The sequence below is a fragment of the Trifolium pratense genome, linkage group LG7, assembly GCF_020283565.1.
Source record: "Trifolium pratense cultivar HEN17-A07 linkage group LG7, ARS_RC_1.1, whole genome shotgun sequence".
Classification (NCBI taxonomy): Eukaryota; Viridiplantae; Streptophyta; class Magnoliopsida; order Fabales; family Fabaceae; genus Trifolium; species Trifolium pratense.
The window spans coordinates 23,652,696-23,670,690 of record NC_060065.1 but is presented as its reverse complement, the minus strand read 5'-3'; the positions used below and the strand labels follow the sequence as shown (position 1 = coordinate 23,670,690).

Below are 17,995 nucleotides of genomic sequence, written 5' to 3'. Positions count from 1 at the left end.
TGAAATGAACCGTCCTTTTGTGTTTACACATGTTTGTTACACTTGAAAACAAACTTATTTGGGATTTAGAACATCAAACTTGGATTTTTTGAGTAGATTTCTTTACTCTGTGTTAGCAGGAGTCATCTGCATGATAGTAGGGGTTCTACGTGTTAGCAGGAGTCATCTGCATGATAGTAGGGGTTCTACGTGCTAGTAGGGTTCTTGCATGATAGTAGGGGTTCTATGTACTAGCAGGGTTCTTGCATGATAGTAGGGGTTCTATGTACTAGTAGGGGTTCTTGCATGATAGTAGGGGTTTTATGTGTTAGTAGGGGTATTACCTGAACTGTTATTTGTAGTAGGGGTCCTCTGGTATAGTAAGAGTACTCTGTGTTAGCAGGGGTATTACCTGAACTGTTGTTTAATGGTTTTAAATGCTATTGATTGTTTATAACATGGATTAACCGTGTTCTTATGCACTTGTCGATGCTTATAATGCTCATTGCTAATCGTTATATGATTGTTAATCGTGTGTGAAATATAAATGAAGAATATTAAGGTTTTGTTAAATCTTAATGATGAAGTATGTTGGATAGTGTTCCACATAGTAAATGAAGAGCTTTATGCTATATAATTGTGAGTGAATTCATGAAAAACATATACATGCATTCATGAATTAAATAGGATATTGGATATTCCAATAAAGAAGTATATCGGATTATATTTATCCGATAAAGAAGGATATTAGAGGTGAGATACTCTAATAAAGAAGATGGTACCACATGCATTAGAAATGTCTAGGGTGACATTCATGAAGTTGAAGCATTAGAGTTGCATTAGGCTATGTGTGCATTTGATGATAAATGATATGTGACACATGTTTGGCTATTGTGGTATTTGCTAATTGATACTTGATAGTTGGTATTCGATTATGTGTTTTTGAGAACTTCTAATTGGATTATAGATGTGAATATATGTGTATGTATATGTATATGTATAATTGTGAGGCATGCTTATGTTGTTGAAGTAGTGTTTAAGTATCGATTTACTTGCACTTGTATTTTGATTATGTGATCTAACTCTCATGCTTTGTGTTATGTGCTGGACCGTTGGGGGTTCAGGTTCTCAGGTTGAGGATCCCGATCAGAGTTAGAGGGCGTTGCTCGTGCTTGGTGTAGCACACTTTTTGGTGAGGAGTTAGCGTAGACTACTCCTTAGATATATGTTATATATCTTTTTGATGGGTTGTATAGTATTGCTCTGATTAGATATTTACCGGGTCGGGTTATTCGATTGGATTGTATTAAGCCCGTGATGGCATATTTAACTTTGCTAATCCTATCTTTTGTTGTAAACATAATATCCTTTGTTGATATGGCATAGAGCCTAGGGATATTGTGTGAACAATTATGACTATTGTATGATATACATTATGTTAATTATTGCTTTAATCTCCGCTGTGCTAGCATGATTTTAATTATGCCGTGATTTTGTATTATAACATGTGATGCCTGAATTTTCTTAAGTGTTTTATTTATTTATATTTAATAAATTCGCGTTTAAGGGGTTTGGGTGTTACATGTTGAAGCAAAATTGATATTTGATAAGTCATGAAATGGCATCACAGGATCCACATTAGCAGCGGTTGTTTTTGTTGGAGTAAGCCCTAAGAGCCAATCTATTTTCATAGTATTTGCTTTAGGAGTTTGAATATAAATATGGCATTTCTTTATTATATTTGTAAGGTTGCAAAATAATGAAGTCCCTAGAATAGAAAGTCCGTTTAATAATTAAGTGTGACTTAATCATGAGATAATATTAAACATAAGGACACTATTCTTAAAGTATCTGTAGTCGAGCTTTAAGGTAAAGGGGATAACCTTAAAAGCATAAAGACTATTATGAAGATAGACTGATGATCACATCTCATGGATCATGGGATAAGGAGTTATCAAGTCTTGACGTAGGTATAAATATTAGGAGTAATATTTATACTGGATTGACCCGCTATGAGAGTACTACATGCAAAGTTATGCAAAGTGTCATAAGTTACTCTCATGGTGATAATGGTGTAAACCGCCCTTAGACCTGAAACCACTTTGTACCCTAGATGTGGAGTCAAGTACTTTGTTGCTGATCTAACGTTATCCGTAACAGGATAACCATAAAGGCAGTTGATGGGTACTTCACAAAGCATGCTGAGGGACAGTAGTGACCTAGATGGAATTTGCCAATCCTGCATAACAGGATAAATGTCATGGGCCCAATATTGAACTGGACAAAGATGACACCAAGTATGTTTTGTGTTCAATATAGACATAAAGGGCAAAGGGGTAATTATACACACTGATATTATCACAAGAGGTTATGTTTAGATCACATGTTAATTTCTCGTAACTTGAGTAGCAGTGATGTGTTGCTAGATACCGCTCACTGTTTATTGTAATAAATAGTGATTTATTATAATTGTCAATGTTACGGAAACCTACAGGGTCACACACATAAGAACAATCTAGTGAGATTGGAACACCGTAAGGTACGGTGCACCTTGGAGAAATAAGGAAATATGATAAGGGTATTATGGTAATTAAAATGAGCATTACATCATATGGTATGATGTAGCAAGAAGGGGGTGCAAATATGTACTAGACATATTTACATGAGAATGGCGCCCACTATAGCCCATTTAGTTAAAAGGGTTTTAGTGTAATTTTGCCATGGCAAGTGGTTCTATAAATAGAACCCTTGTGGTAAGGAGAAATAGTTACACACTTTTGTTACTCATTCTCATGAGCCTTTGTTCTCTCCTCTCTTGAGAAACCCTAATCACCTTTCTAGAGTTTTTGTGAAAAACCCTAATCCTTATTTTGTGCCTCCTTTCTCCTAACCCTTCAAATCATTGGAGCTAGCACTCCATTGAAGGTTGTTGTTCGTGTGGACTGGCTAGAGGCGTTATACCTTTAACGCTTGTGATCAAATTCGTTGGTGACTTGGTGGTGACCTTGTTCGTGACGGTTCGAGGTTCTTGTTCGTGACCTTGTTCGTGATTCGAAGTGTTCGATAGCCGTTCGTGATTTAAAGGGAGTTTTCGAACCAAAAGGTAAAACTCTAAACACAATTCATGACCATTCGTAAGGATCACAAAAGGAAAATTTTAAAATTCCGCTGCTTTTATCGTATCAATTTTCCTTCAGTTTTTGAACTTGTTTGCCTTTATCTCTTGCTTGTCTATAATTTGTTCTCCTTTTTTCAAGATGTTGTTGTCTTTGCTCTATAGTCATTCTTTGTCTTCTGTCTCTTGCATTCTGTGTACGTCTTTGTCTTTGACGATCTCTCGATTATTGACTACGGTGGGCCTCCATTTTTTATATTATATCTGTAAGAATGAAAGTAAAAATTACTTTATTAATTTCAATGAAAATAAACATTAAATTATATTTTCAAAACAAAGTGAGAGACCGGGATAATCAGTATGTTGTGTTGCAATAAAAGTGGTACTTTATTCTTGCAGGTAATTACTGTAATATTTAATTATAATATTTAATGAGTATGATGATTATAATTAAGATTCACGAATCATGATACCGTTTTTACTATAAAGAAAAATACAGCAAAGATGGTTACTTACTTTAGAATTGGGAGTGAAAGATTTTATAATGCATTTGGCCCCAAAGAGGAATGCATCGCTGTCAGGTGTGATGCATGCATATACATGATCTTCATTATTTAACTGGGCATAGAGTGCTTCAGCCTCTCCTTTAGCCTTCAGTACAGGAATCCCAAGTAGCTTAGCAAGTTCCTATCACCAATTAACAGGGAACTATAAGAAAAAGGTTGTGCAAAAGAACAACTAACAAAACAAAAATGAAAAACGCGATTCCACATCTGGAAAGTAAATAAGATTTGGGTCGAAAAATAATATTTTGGTATGAAGGTAACATTATATCATCATCAAACATAACATTTATATTTAAGTTGAGATGTTGATGTGGCTTATTGATTATTCGTAATACTTTGGTAAATATTCAAAGTGATCGAAATAGTGTTATTATCAGTGTGACAATATCTCTTTTCTCTTTTTGATGTCTCTCTAATATCTATTTTACTTCTTTTTGCAATATTTCATGTCACTTTGGTCCTTAATTCCATATTTTTTTTTATTTCAAAAAGAATTCTTTTTAATTTGGATTTTAATTTCGTTAAATTTTGTACTTTTAATTTTATACTCCTGAACTTTGGATTGGATGGAGAAGTTATATACTGCACAATGAGGGTGCATATGGGTTGGTAATCTAAAGGCACTAACTATGTTTTTTTTCTTTCGTCCAAACAAATTTAATTTCTTTTGTCAATGCAAACCATAAAATACTACTTATTTGCAAACAATTAACATTGTTCTATTACATCATATTTTTTATTTGCCTTATTTTTTAATTCAAAGTTTATTTTCCCTTTTTGTTTAGATGTGAATATGCATATGCATATATTAACAACTACATACCACAATTAGTTTCATTTCAAAGACAAACCTGAATAGAGACAAACCAATACAATTATTGTGTAACATTCATCATCATCATCATCATCATCATCATCATCATACTACTATAAAACTCAAATTCTTAATAGAAAACAGGAATGAATATGAAGAAGAAATGAAGAGTAGTTGGTTAATTTTGGAAGTTAGTAGAGAGTTGGTTTTATTAGAAGGGAGTTGGTTTTGGAAGTTAGAGTTTCAATAAGGGTATTTTGGGATTTTCAAAAAAAGGCTACACCAAAAGAGATGTTTTCCCTTTATTAATGTTATAGATAACAAAAGAGTTAAGAAAATTATACATGAATAACCGATGAAAAGTACGACGGCGAAACCCTTGAATTGTCTTCTTCTCTTTTGCTGCTACGTGATTCTTCTCTCTCTGCCCAATGATAATCCCCCCTCTGAATATTGTTTGTTGTATATATATCCTCCAAGAAAGGGTGAATCATATGTGCCTATGCATTTGTTTTTAGTGACGTGTTGCCAATCACCAACAGAAGGTTTAGTCATATTTCTTCTTCAAAACTTTGGGCTTTTATTTTTTTCTAAGTCTTTTCTTCTTGTGGCTTTTGTCTTCAAATTTCGTGCTATATCAATTTCTTCAAATAAATTCTTCTCTTTTACCATGCAATACTCTAAAAACTTATAAAACTACTATAAAATTGCAATAAAAATTAACAAATGACTCACTGTCATCAATTAACATTTAGCATTTGTGCACAAAATCATATATTTATACACACAATGGTTAGGGATGGGAAAAGATGGAGGTTTAAAGGATTGTATGATAAATTTATTTGTCATAGTTAAAGAATATGAAAGAATGGTAGTTTAAAAGTTGGTGTGACAAAGTTAATATTTTTTTAAATAATAGCACAATAGTAATTAATTAATAAACAATATAACTAAAGTATTTTTTTTCATAAAATTTATTTAATTATTTTGTCAAGCATGAAATTTTTTTGAGGAGTAATTTTTTTATTTGGTTTATTTATTTAAAGTAAAATTTTGCAAATTGCAAATCATATTTACACATGGATGATTTATATTTTATGTTTGGTAGTATAAAATATGAAAAAGCATATAATTATTTATTGTTCTTTTGTAATTTGATCTTTTTTTTCTTTTCTTTCTTTCATTATTATTGGGGGCCATTATTATTGTAACATATAGATAATTCCTTATGTGAAACTAATATTATCAAAAGCATGAATGGACGCTAAATTCTTAATCATACCAACTAATTCTTTATTCCTAAAGCAATTACGATTGACAAAAAATTAATCTAGTTCCAGTATAAACCCTAGGGTCAATAGTGATTTATAACTTAAAATCAATTCGAAAGTGATCAATTAACGAAAAGCAATAAACACAAGATTAACCGAATAATTATAAATTTTCATTGAATAAACTAGAACACGTAGTTACTTGGCTCAGATAATTTCAAAGAGAATCATCTATAATTCCTAATATGATGAGATTAGTTACTCATAATAATAATTGATATAACAAAAGAGTTAAGAAAATTATACAAGAATAACCGATGAAAAGTACGACGGCGAAACCCTAGAATTGTCTTCTTCTCTTTTGCTTCTACGTGATTCTTCTCTCTCTGCCCAATGATAATCCCCCCTCTGAATATTGTTTGTTGTATATATATCCTCCAAGAAAGGGTGAATCATATGTGCCTATGCATTTGCTTTTAGTGACGTGTCGCCAATCACCAACAGAAGGTTTAGTCATATTTCTTCTTCAAAACTTTGGGCTTTTATTTTTTTCTAAGTCTTTTCTTCTTGTGGCTTTTGTCTTCAAATTTCGTGCTATATCAATTTCTTCAAATAAATTCTTCTCTTTTACCATGCAATACTCTAAAAACTTATAAAACTACTATAAAATTGCAATAAAAATTAACAAATGACTCACTGTCATCAATTAACATTTAGCATTTGTGCACAAAATCATATATTTATACACACAATGGTTAGGGATGGGAAAAGATGGAGGTTTAAAGGATTGTATGATAAATTTATTTGTCATAGTTAAGGAATATGAAAGAATGGTAGTTTAAAAGTTGGTGTGACAAAGTTAATATTTTTTTTTAAATAATAGCACAATAGTAATTAATTAATAAACAATATAACTAAAGTATTTTTTTTCATAAAATTTATTTATTTATTTTGTCAAGCATGAAATTTTTTTGAGGAGTAATTTTTTTATTTGGTTTATTTATTTAAAGTAAAATTTTGCAAATTGCAAATCATATTTACGCATGGATGATTTATATTTTATGTTTGGTAGTGTAAAATATGAAAGAGCATATAATTATTTATTGTTCTTTTGTAATTTGATCATTTTTTTCTTTTCTTTCTTTCATTATTATTGGGGGCCATTATTATTGTAACATATAGATAATTACTTTGGAGGATGAATGGACACACAAAATAAATTGTGAGACAAATTTTAAATAGATATGAGAAGCTCTCTAAAGCATGCCACATCATCACAATGCTTGCTTATGAGCAACTCAACATTCCTTTTACTAGTAAAAGATACGTTACAAGAAAAAACACAATAATTTCTCTTATATTTTAAGAATATTATATAACAATTTTTTAAATATTTAATTATAAAGAAATTTTCTACCTTAATATAACGAAAACTTAAATATCGAATAAAAGTCAATGAACCCGTGCGAATGCAAAAATCTTTAAACTAGTAAGTTAGTTAGTTAGTTATATAACTTTAAAATAATAATAATAATAATAATAAATAATGAGTTTTCGTCATTTTTACGGCTTTAATTTGACGATGCTAGGAAAGAAAGGTTGGCATTTATTAACCAACCATGATAGTATTTTATCTAGAGTCTTCAAAGCTAAATATTATCCAAATGAAGGATTTCTTGAGGCAAAATTGGGTCATAACCCAAGCTATATATGTTTGGCGCAGTATCCACGCGTCCTACGTAATTGTCAGAAGAAGGTTGAGATGGAGATTGGGTAATGGTGATAGCATAAATGTCTGGAGACAACCGTGGCTCCGTGATAGTAACCAACCATATGTTACTACCACGATGATGGAAGGTAAAGAGGAAATGAAAGTTGCTGAGCTCATAACCAATAATTCAAGCACATGGAATCATGAACTTATCCAACAAATTTTCAATAACAGAGATGCACATGAAATTGCCAAGATACCACTCAACTTAACTCAACAGGAAGATGCGCCGATATGGAGATTTAGTAAGAGTAGTACATACTCTGTGCGATCTGCTTACTATCAGCTAATGAAAAATATTGTTGATAATAATCATTTCAAAGAGAGCGGTAATGGGAAGAAACTTTGGTAGCTGCAAGTTCCCAACAAAGTAAAAATATTTTTGTGGCGTGTACCGAGAGATATTTACGTAGCAGACTAACACAAAAAAGTGTACAATGTGATAACAAATGTCCCCATTGTGCAAGCTATGAGGAGAATGAATGACACTGTTTTTTCGGGTGCCTAGCATCACAAGAAGTGTGGAAAGAATCATCCTTATGGTTCATGATTATACAACCAAATGCAATTCTATTATCTATAGGCATCGTTCCCATGTTGTTCCAGATGATGGAAGAATTGAATGATGATGACTTTTCTCACATGGTTATGATAATGTGGACTATATGGCGGAGGAGAAATCAAAAGTGTTGGCAAGAAAAATTTCCAACAATTTATGAGGTGATTCAAAGAGCAAAAGATGCATTATGTGATTGGAAAAAGGTACAACAGCAGAACACACACAACAGTAGCAGCAACAAACCTGGTCCAGTCATTCGTTGACCAAACCACCTGTTGGAGCACTGAAATGCAATGTTGACACAGCCTGCTATATCGACCAGAATTTCTACGGCGTAGGGGTGTGTATTCGTGATGCACAGGTGAGATTCATACAAGCTTTCAAAAAGAAATTCATTGGTAAACCAGAAGTTGCAGAGGCTGAAGCAGTGGGGTTATTTGAAGCAATGCGTTGGATTCAAAACTCTCATAAGCCAATGGTCCATATTGAAACCGACTGCCTACAAGTTGTGCATGCTATCAGAACAAATTCTAGGAATAAAACAGAGTTTGGCAAGATTATTGACATGTGCCGCAACTTAATAAACTTGAATCAGAACTGTAAGGTCAGTTATGTTATGAGACAAGCAAATCGAATAGCTAAGCATCTAGTTTTATAGTCAGTCCCCAAATCTTTAATTATTGTCAACCTTATATTGAAACTATTATTATCAATAAAATGCACTAAGTTTATTTTTATAAAAAAAAACAAAAAAAAAAAACTCTTCTCCCCAAAGATAAAATAACAAAACTCTTGTTTTGTGCTTGAACAATTATGAGTTTGATGATGAAGAAGAAGCTACATCCCAGTTTCCTCTCCACCGACTCCAAAATCCTTCAACTCTTAAAAAATGGCGCTCTCTCTGAATCAATCCATCTCCTCAACACTTGTCAACCAACAACCATCTCTCTCAAACCAGTCATCTACGCTTCTCTCCTTCAAACCTGCGTCAAAACCTCCTCATTCCACCACGGCACTTCCTTCCATGCCCACATCATCAAATCTGGTCTCCACTCCGACCGCTTCGTCGGTAACAGTCTCCTCACTCTCTACTTCAAATTAAACCCCGGCCCCCATTTATCTCATGCCCGTCAGCTCTTCGATTCACTCTCTTACAAAGATGTTATTTCATGGACTTCTCTCATTTCCGGTTACACTCGCTCCTGTCTACCACTCCATTCACTCTCACTTTTTAAACAAATGTTGGCTTTTCCAATTCAGCCTAATGCATTCACTTTATCTTCTGTTATTAAAGCTTGTTCCCAGCTTAATGAGTTAAACATCGGCCGATGTTTTCATTCCATGGTTATATTCCGTGGTTTTGATTCGAACATTGTTGTTTGTTGTGCTTTGATTGACATGTATGGTTGGAATCGAGCGGTCGAGGATGCACGAAAGGTGTTCGATGAATTGCCTGAAAGAGATGATGTGTATTGTTGGACTGCGGTTATATCCACTTTTACTCGGAATGATATGTTTAAAGAGGCGTTGGATTTGTTTTATGTTATGCATAGGGTTCGTGGATTGGTTCCTGATGGTTTCACTTTTGGGACGGTGGTGACTGCTTGTGCTAATTTAGGGTTGTTGAGGCAAGGTAAGGAGGTTCATGCTAAGGTTGTTAGTTTAGGTTTTGGGGGGAATGTTGTTGTTGAGAGTAGTTTATTGGATATGTATGGAAAATGTGGGTCTGTTAGGCATTCTAGGATTTTGTTTGATAGGTTGAGTGATAATAACAATTTTGTGTCTTGGACTGCAATGCTTGGTGTGTATTGTCAGAATAAGGAATATCAAAATGTGCTTGATCTTGTTAGGGAGAGAGGGGTTATGGATTTTTATGCCTTTGGGATTGTTCTTCGTGCGTGTTCGGGGTTGGCTATGGTGAATCATGGGAAGGAGGTTCATTGTAAGTATGTGAGGAAAGGTGGATGGAAAGATGTTATAATTGAGTCTGCATTGGTTGATTTGTATGCTAAATGTGGTATAGTTGATTTTGCACATAAGGTGTTTGCGAGTATGGAGGTTAAGAATTTGATCACGTGGAACTCAATGATGAGTGGGTTTGCTCAGAATGGTAGAGCGGTCGAGGCATTGGCGATGTTTGAGGATATGATTAAGGAAGGGATCAAGCCTGATTCCATCACTTTTGTTTCGGTTCTCTTTGCTTGCAGTCATGCAGGTTTAATTGATGAAGGGAAAAGGTTGTTTGCTTTGATGGGGGAATTTGGTATTAAGCCTTCCGTTGAACATTATAATTGTATGATTGATCTTTTGGGACGTGCTGATTTTATAGAAGAGGCTGGGTGTTGGTTGGAGAATGCAGATTGCAGATACGATAAATCACTTTGGGCAGCTCTTCTTGGAGCTTGTACTAAGTCTTCCGACTATATAACTGCCGAACGCATCGCAAAGAAGATGATTGAATTGGAGCCCGACTTCCATTTGAGTTATGTTCTGCTTGGTAACATTTACAAAGAAGTTGGGCGGTGGGACGATGCCGTGGAGATCAGGAAGTTGATGGTAGATAGAGGGGTTAAGAAGTTAACTGCTAAGAGCTGGATTGATAGTGAAAATCGGAATGGTTCTCATGTGAACGTTTGTACGGAAAAAAGTATTTCTAGCATGCAGGAAGCTGTTTGATGACAAAAAAAAAAGAGTATGAGGAATCTAGAAATCTATTTGCATGTTGGAAATATACAGAAAATCAATGTGGCGTGATGATGAGGGAATGGCGTGAGGTAGGGAGAGAGTAATGGAGAGCTCAGGTGTTGAAAATGTGAGTGACTTGGCACTTAATACGAGCATGCTATTACCAAAACGCCCTTCTTAATTTCTATGCTATAGTAATTCTTTGATAAGCCTATGTGTGGGTTGTTACAATATTTTAATTTTATTAGTTTAAAAAAAAATTCTTTAATTATATAAAAATTTATCCATTTTATAAGGGTATATAATTATAATATACTATATTATAAAGGAATTATTGATTTTTAGTACCCCTCCATCCCTTTTTATTTGTCGTTTAAATTTCTGCACATATGTCGATGCACAACTTTGATCGCTAATATATTTAATTATCTTTTGTAAAAAATTATGAAAATTTCATATTTTGAAAATACCCGTCGAGACAAATTGATCAACATCAAATATGCTAATATTTATTTTTATATATTAGTAGAAAATTACGATCAAAGTAGATTATATGAATAGTACGTAAGATTCTCAAACGACAAATAAAAATGAAAAGAGAGAGTATATATTACATTTGATTAATTTTAGATTTTTAGATTTTAAATTGTATTTCGTGTGGGTAAATGAATAAATTATTTTCTAATCCTATTTTGTTGGTTTTAATCTTACCCTCTATCAATGATGAAATTTTAAACTGCGTACAAGTCGAGAAATCTATGAAGCACATACTTCGACACGGACACCGCGACACGACGACACCGTTAATGTAAAAAATATAAGACATGGACACCACTACATATTTATAAAAGATATAGATTGAGAATCAAAATATATACACGTAAATAAGTTGAACAAATTATTTCTTAAAAAAAATGTTTTAAAACAAGATATAATAATATTTTACCTTTATTTATCCATCTACTGTCGAAAAAACTATAAATATTGTTGTTTCGACATATCTTTAACTCTTGTAGATATGTATGATATGTGCATAAGAAGAGTATAAGTAAACAAAAAAAATACTAAACCCTTGTTCAAGTAAAATTGAATTTATTTGCTTTTTTATTCATTTCGAAAATATAGTTTTTTTTCCCCTAAAAGTGAACCACAAAAATAGGTTTTTGTTAGAAATTTTCAATATTGGCTCTCATCAATGTCCTTTCTTCCTCTTTTTGGTACACATTTATTGTTCTTCATTTTTCGTCTTTGTTCCTTGTGTTATCGTCCCTATTTTGCCATTGTCTCTTGATTCTTGTTCCTTGCGTTGTGGCTCCACCGTAACACACAAACTCATTATTTAAGTAATTCTACCTTCATTAAAAAATCTTTTTCTCAAAGTACGTAACGAAAAATCACATTTTTCAATTATAAGATGTTGGTTCAAGATATTACATTCATCATTACAAAAATAGTACTAATGTATTTAGTAAAACCGTGTTTATACAAAATAAATCCTCTTTATGAAAATATACATTTCTCCAATAAATACAATAAGTCCTAAAGACTCTATACACTAAGTACACATTTTTCCCGTGTCACAATCAGAGCGGAGCTTCACCAACACTTGAACAACGATAAACACATAACCTGCGGGTCTGGTCCCAAACCAGTCAAATACACGAAACAGAGAGTTAGAAAACATAATCCAAATAATTACATGTGCAAGGAGCATACTTAACACATGCCAACATTATGTATCTAACTTTAGCACACACATGCTTATTTCATAGCTCAACTCTAAGATTACACAATAATCAAGTGTTAGAGCAACATTTAGAATCACACATATCTTCACATAATCATCAAGACAAATCATTAATGTACACATAGTCATTCAAGCACAATTATGTCATTCCAGTGCTAATTATCAATTATCAATTAGAGATACACATAGTCTCTAATGCAACTAATGTCAATCACTTATGTCACCCTAGACATATCTTATGCGTGGGATACCATTTATTCATTTATTTTCGGATTCATAATCCATACAATTTTTAGTTATTTAGGACACTACTCGTGTTCATATTTAAGTCATGACAGACTGTGCATTGTTTAGATTTAAGTCATGACGGACTTTGCTCATTGTTCAAATTTAAGTTATGACGGACTCTACTCATTTATTACGACACATCAACAAATAGATTTAGCAATAAGCTCGTCAATTATAAATGTGGAACACTATCCAACATTTCGTATTTATTAGATAACACTATACTTAATATTTGTAACGACCCAAATTTATTATTCACTATGTAAGTGTTTATTTATTTGGTGACGTGACTTTTAAGTAAGATAGTAACTTTAAGTTATTTATGGAGAGCTTTAGTTAACGCGCAAGTTAGTGAGAGTTAGCGCGAGTTGGGCCAAACTATTGGGCCTTGTGAGCTAGAAGGGGGGGGTGCTATTTAGCCCTTGTAGTGAGAGAAAGTCTCACTTTTTGTTGTTCTTGGAGAAGTAGAGAGAAGGGAGAGCAAGAGGAGAGCTAGGGGAAAGTCTCTGAAACTTTTGTTATGTAACCAAAAATTATTGAACCGAAATGGTTTGAGACCCCAATCCGCCACATCATAACGCAAAATAACCGGACAATGGTCTGATACATCCCTAGGTGCCACCCACACTTTAGGATTTCCCCACAAAGTAATCCACTCATTCGACACCAAGACTCTATCCAGCCGGCTCATGGATAGACCGTTCGGATGGAACCAAGTGAAAGTTCTTCCGATAAGAGGCAAATCAATCAATCCCAGATCCTCCAAGAATTGAGTAAATTCTCGCATCTCCCTTGAGGGATTATTCACCACAACCGAGTCAACACCCCTCCTCTCACTTGTATCTACCACCGAATTGAAATCACCCACCAAGCACCAAACAATGTCACTAAATCCTCTCTTGGTCATGAGAAGATCATTCCATAATTTCCTTTTATCTACTATATTGCACTTAGCATAGACATTGATCACACAAACTCGAATTTGTTTGTCAACCAAATCCAAGCACACACCAACAAAATCATCTCCCGTAAAAGAGAAGACAAGTGATCCTAACGATTTCCTCCAATCACATTCATTGCTAAAGAACAACATAACGAAAAAGATACATCTTCAAGTTTAGTTTCTTGTATAGCCAAGAAATCTAACCTTTCCACACCAATCACCTCCTTAACTTTCCTCCTCTTCACCCTACTCCCCAACCCTCGTATATTGAAGGTTCCCACTATCATTGGAAACCTGTATTTTTCCTTCTCATCTCCCACCCCTCCTTCTCTTCACAATCCCGCTCCTCCATAGCCAACACACGAGCCACATACTCCCCTTCACAACCATGAAATTTCAATCCCACCTCTTCTGCCAAAGTAATCAATTTCTCAGCTTCCACCATTTCTCTGTCGGGTAGCCCACCATCACCATCAGATTGTAACAACATAGCCGTACCCGATGTTGATCGATTTGCCCTCGGAACTGGCGTAGCTGCCACCTGAGCTGACATTACTTGTTGTGCATTAGGCAACACCACATCAAGGTCAATACCAATCATCCCATTTGTTACACCGCCGCTGGTTTCGGACAGAGGAATATCTGAATTTTGAATCGAATCAGATTCCGAACCATCAACAACACCTTGCTTACCACCACCCATGGCTTTCGCAGTCTTCCTCCGACGTGGCAGAAACTGTGTGTTTCCATCTATCTTAGTCAATCAATTTGTTAAAAGGAAGAAAAGGATTAATTATCCTATTTCCAAGTTGGAATTATGTTTATGTTATAAACCTTACTATCCCAAACTATCATAAAGTCAAATTAGGTACTTTTACCTCCATATCAAATATGGTGTCTTTATGATTTCTTTTATTGGAACTTTTGTGGGTAAAGAATAACTCTAATTAAAATAATTTTTTTCGAAAGAGTCGTCGGAGATAAACGAACTATCTTATTTGTAATCATGTCAAACATGATGTAATATAAATAGTTATTACTATACTCCTTATCTAAGTATTTACCATTACGACTTGTTTGTATGGTCTTAATACTTTTTCAAAATTATTCATTTACTTCATAAATTCTTTGAACAAATTCAAAGAATCATACTTTGTGTCAACCACACATATTCACATCTACTAAGCTAATTAGTAACGTAAATGAAGTAAAAGAAATAAAATTATATCTAGCAAATAATTAGTTTAGTGGTTCATATACATCTCATATGTATGTATTTCAAATAGATCAAATGTCACTTTATCTTAGTTGGTAATTGACATACTGAACTATTTTCAAAAGTGGAACTCACATCCTTCAAATAATATAAATCAAATGAGTCCAAAATTCCTATTTATGGAATCTAGAAATGTGTGACTCACTTATTAATACTAAACAATATTGCTACTAATATGCATAAGGTTCAAATCTTATTTGATTCCTTTTCATGATTGTTATATATAAGGTTATCAAGTTGATGGAACTCAATTCCATTACTTGATTAGAACACTAGAATAAAAAACATTATTTGGATAATGAAACAACACTTGTCTATTATTCAAACAAGCAGTCTTTTTTCTTGTCAATACAAGGGTTAGGTCCAATGTTTCTATTATTAAATGAAACATAATAACAATTATTTGGTTCCATGTCAAACTCAACTTCTACGATCAATGAAACTATTTCATTCTAAACGTAGGTTGACTTTATCTATGGTCAAATTTTCACTTCTTTAAAACAACTTCATATTTCAACAAATATGAAATTAACAACTGGTATCATATACCTAAGGTAAAAAGTGGATAATTTAACTTTCTATAACAAGGTCTATGAAGAAGTCTTACTTCTTTCTTCAACTTTAACTCTTTCAAAATCATTAGTAGTTTTTCTCGTATTTGAGAGAACAATTCTCAATACATGTACCAATTCAGAAACTCCTTTCTGAAATATTTATCCTTCGTAAGGACATTTTACAGTAAAATATAAAATATATGCCAAATATATCTAACTACGAAAATAAGAATATTTGTATCATGATTAAAACATATTTAACTAGGTCTTTAATTAAATATGCTCCCACTATTTTACTCAAACCAAATGACCCTCGACATTTGATTCGGAAAATCCCGTTGGAAGATTTTCTAGTGGGAATGAGATCCATATTTTACTATGTTCTAAGTCAGCGTTGGACTGATTACACAAAACATAGTTATTTTAGGTAGGAAACTCCTTTCCAATTGTATCTCATACAACTCTCATATCCTTTCCGTTGGGTGAATAGCACTTATTCTAATCCATCATATGGAGTAACCCAACACTTGCTTCTAAAATCATATAATCATATTATATTTCTTTTAGTTAAGTTAGACCCAATGAATAGCAATCGGGTAAACTGGTTACCTCACCGCAACTTATCAATATAGACAATGCACTTTACGTTGGCAAAACCTACATTGATCGATATTGATCTTGAAGGGTGCTAAATGTTGGAAAGCTTTCAACTTAATATTTCTTTTAAGGGATTTTAATTAAATTTAATCTCACCGTATTTTGTATCAAATTATTTCCCAAAATTGGTAATATTATTTTTAAAACAATTTCAAAAGATATTTCTTGAATTTTAAAACGATTTCAAAATTAAATTATATTTGTCATGATCTCTTTCAATTACTAACTAATTGCTGCATCAACACTTGATGCGTTTATACAATAATTATCGTTCCATTCATAGGTAAGCAATTTCTTGTTCAATCTGACTGACCGTAGTGACTTACACTTCACCAGAAAAGACGGTTCCGAAGCATAAACACTAATCATCGAATGAACAATAATTACTTATTCTAGGCTGAATGAGCGAATTAATAAGTATATCATATATACTCGATTAGTGTACCAAATTAAAAGAAATCAATTAGGTATCATATACATACTTATATCAATTATATATGACGGACAAAACAAACATATAAACCATATAAACATGCTTGAATCATGTAAACACATTCCGACAATAATTATATCACCATATAATTATTGATATGCATTAGAGGTAATTGGATTAAATGATTTAATCACAACCGATGCTCTGATACCACTGAAGGGATTTAAGAGGGGTTTTTCAAAATAATTAATCCTCTTAGCAGAACAATCCCGATGAACGGATCTTGATTAAACCATTAATCACAAATCAAAGAACACAAAACCACAAGTTTATGTGTTTACCTCTTGAAGTGCAGAACCTTTGAGGTAGAAACTGTTTCTGATCACGAGCAAAGCAAAGTAGCGATGCATCTACTCAGTCCACACGAACAGAACTTCTCTGATGACCGGTGCTAGCCAATTCCACCAGAGATTCAGAGAGAATAGGGTTTAGAGAGCGGCGGCTAGGTTTCACTTTGTGAATTAGGTTAAAAAAAAACTTCATCACAAGGGTTCTATTTATAGAACCACTTGTGTGGTCATCAAGCCAAGCACTGCACCGTACCTTACGGTGGACCGCATTTCTCTATTTTTCATAAATTAAATAATAAGTCATGCTTAATTATTTAATTACTAATAAGTCCTGCTTATTATTTTATAAATAAGTCTTACTTATTTATTTCTCTCATCTATCTGTCCTTTGTGTGTGACCCTATAGGTTCTCGTAACTTTGGCAATAATATTAAATCACATATTTAATATTATAAACAGTGAGCGGTATCTAGCAACACATCATTGTTACCCAAGTGACGAGAATGTCATGTGATCTGACAAAACCTTTATGTGATAACGATCGTGTGTATAATTACCCCTTTGCCCTTATATCTATATTGAACATAAGGCATAGATCGTGTCACCCTTGTATGGTTCAATATCTTATTTCTTGATCCCAGAATATACTGAGCAACGAATAAGCTCAATATCTCATATTGACTTAGTTCGGCGTGGCCACGCATTTTATCAGTCATATTCCATCAAGAGGCCTACAGATATTGCTCCTGTTATGTAGGAGGGGCAAATTCCATCTAGGTCACTCATGTCCCTCAGCATGATTTATAGAGTACCCATCAACCGACTTTATAGTCATCCTATTACGGACAATGTTTGAACGGCAACTAAGTACTCTACTCCACATCTAGGGTCCATAGTGGTTTCAGGTCGAAGGGTGGTATACACCATTATCACTATGAGAATAACTTATGACACTTTTCATAACATACTATGTAGCATTCTCATGGC

General features: G+C 33.5%; 1 protein-coding gene across 1 annotated transcript; it reads left to right on the top strand.

The window, feature by feature from the left end:
• The first annotated feature begins 8,692 nt into the window (after positions 1–8,692).
• LOC123895608 (pentatricopeptide repeat-containing protein At1g03540) lies at positions 8,693–11,039 on the top strand. Its single transcript, XM_045946061.1, has one exon. It carries the CDS (start codon positions 8,889–8,891, stop codon positions 10,749–10,751), a length of 1,863 nt encoding a protein of 620 aa, XP_045802017.1. The 5' UTR covers positions 8,693–8,888; the 3' UTR covers positions 10,752–11,039.
• Positions 11,040–17,995: the final 6,956 nt, after the last annotated feature.

Coding starts and splice junctions, on each gene's coding strand:
- LOC123895608 (XM_045946061.1), top strand. CDS start 8,889: ATGAGTTTGATGATGAAGAAGAAGCTACATCCCAGTTTCCTCTCCACC.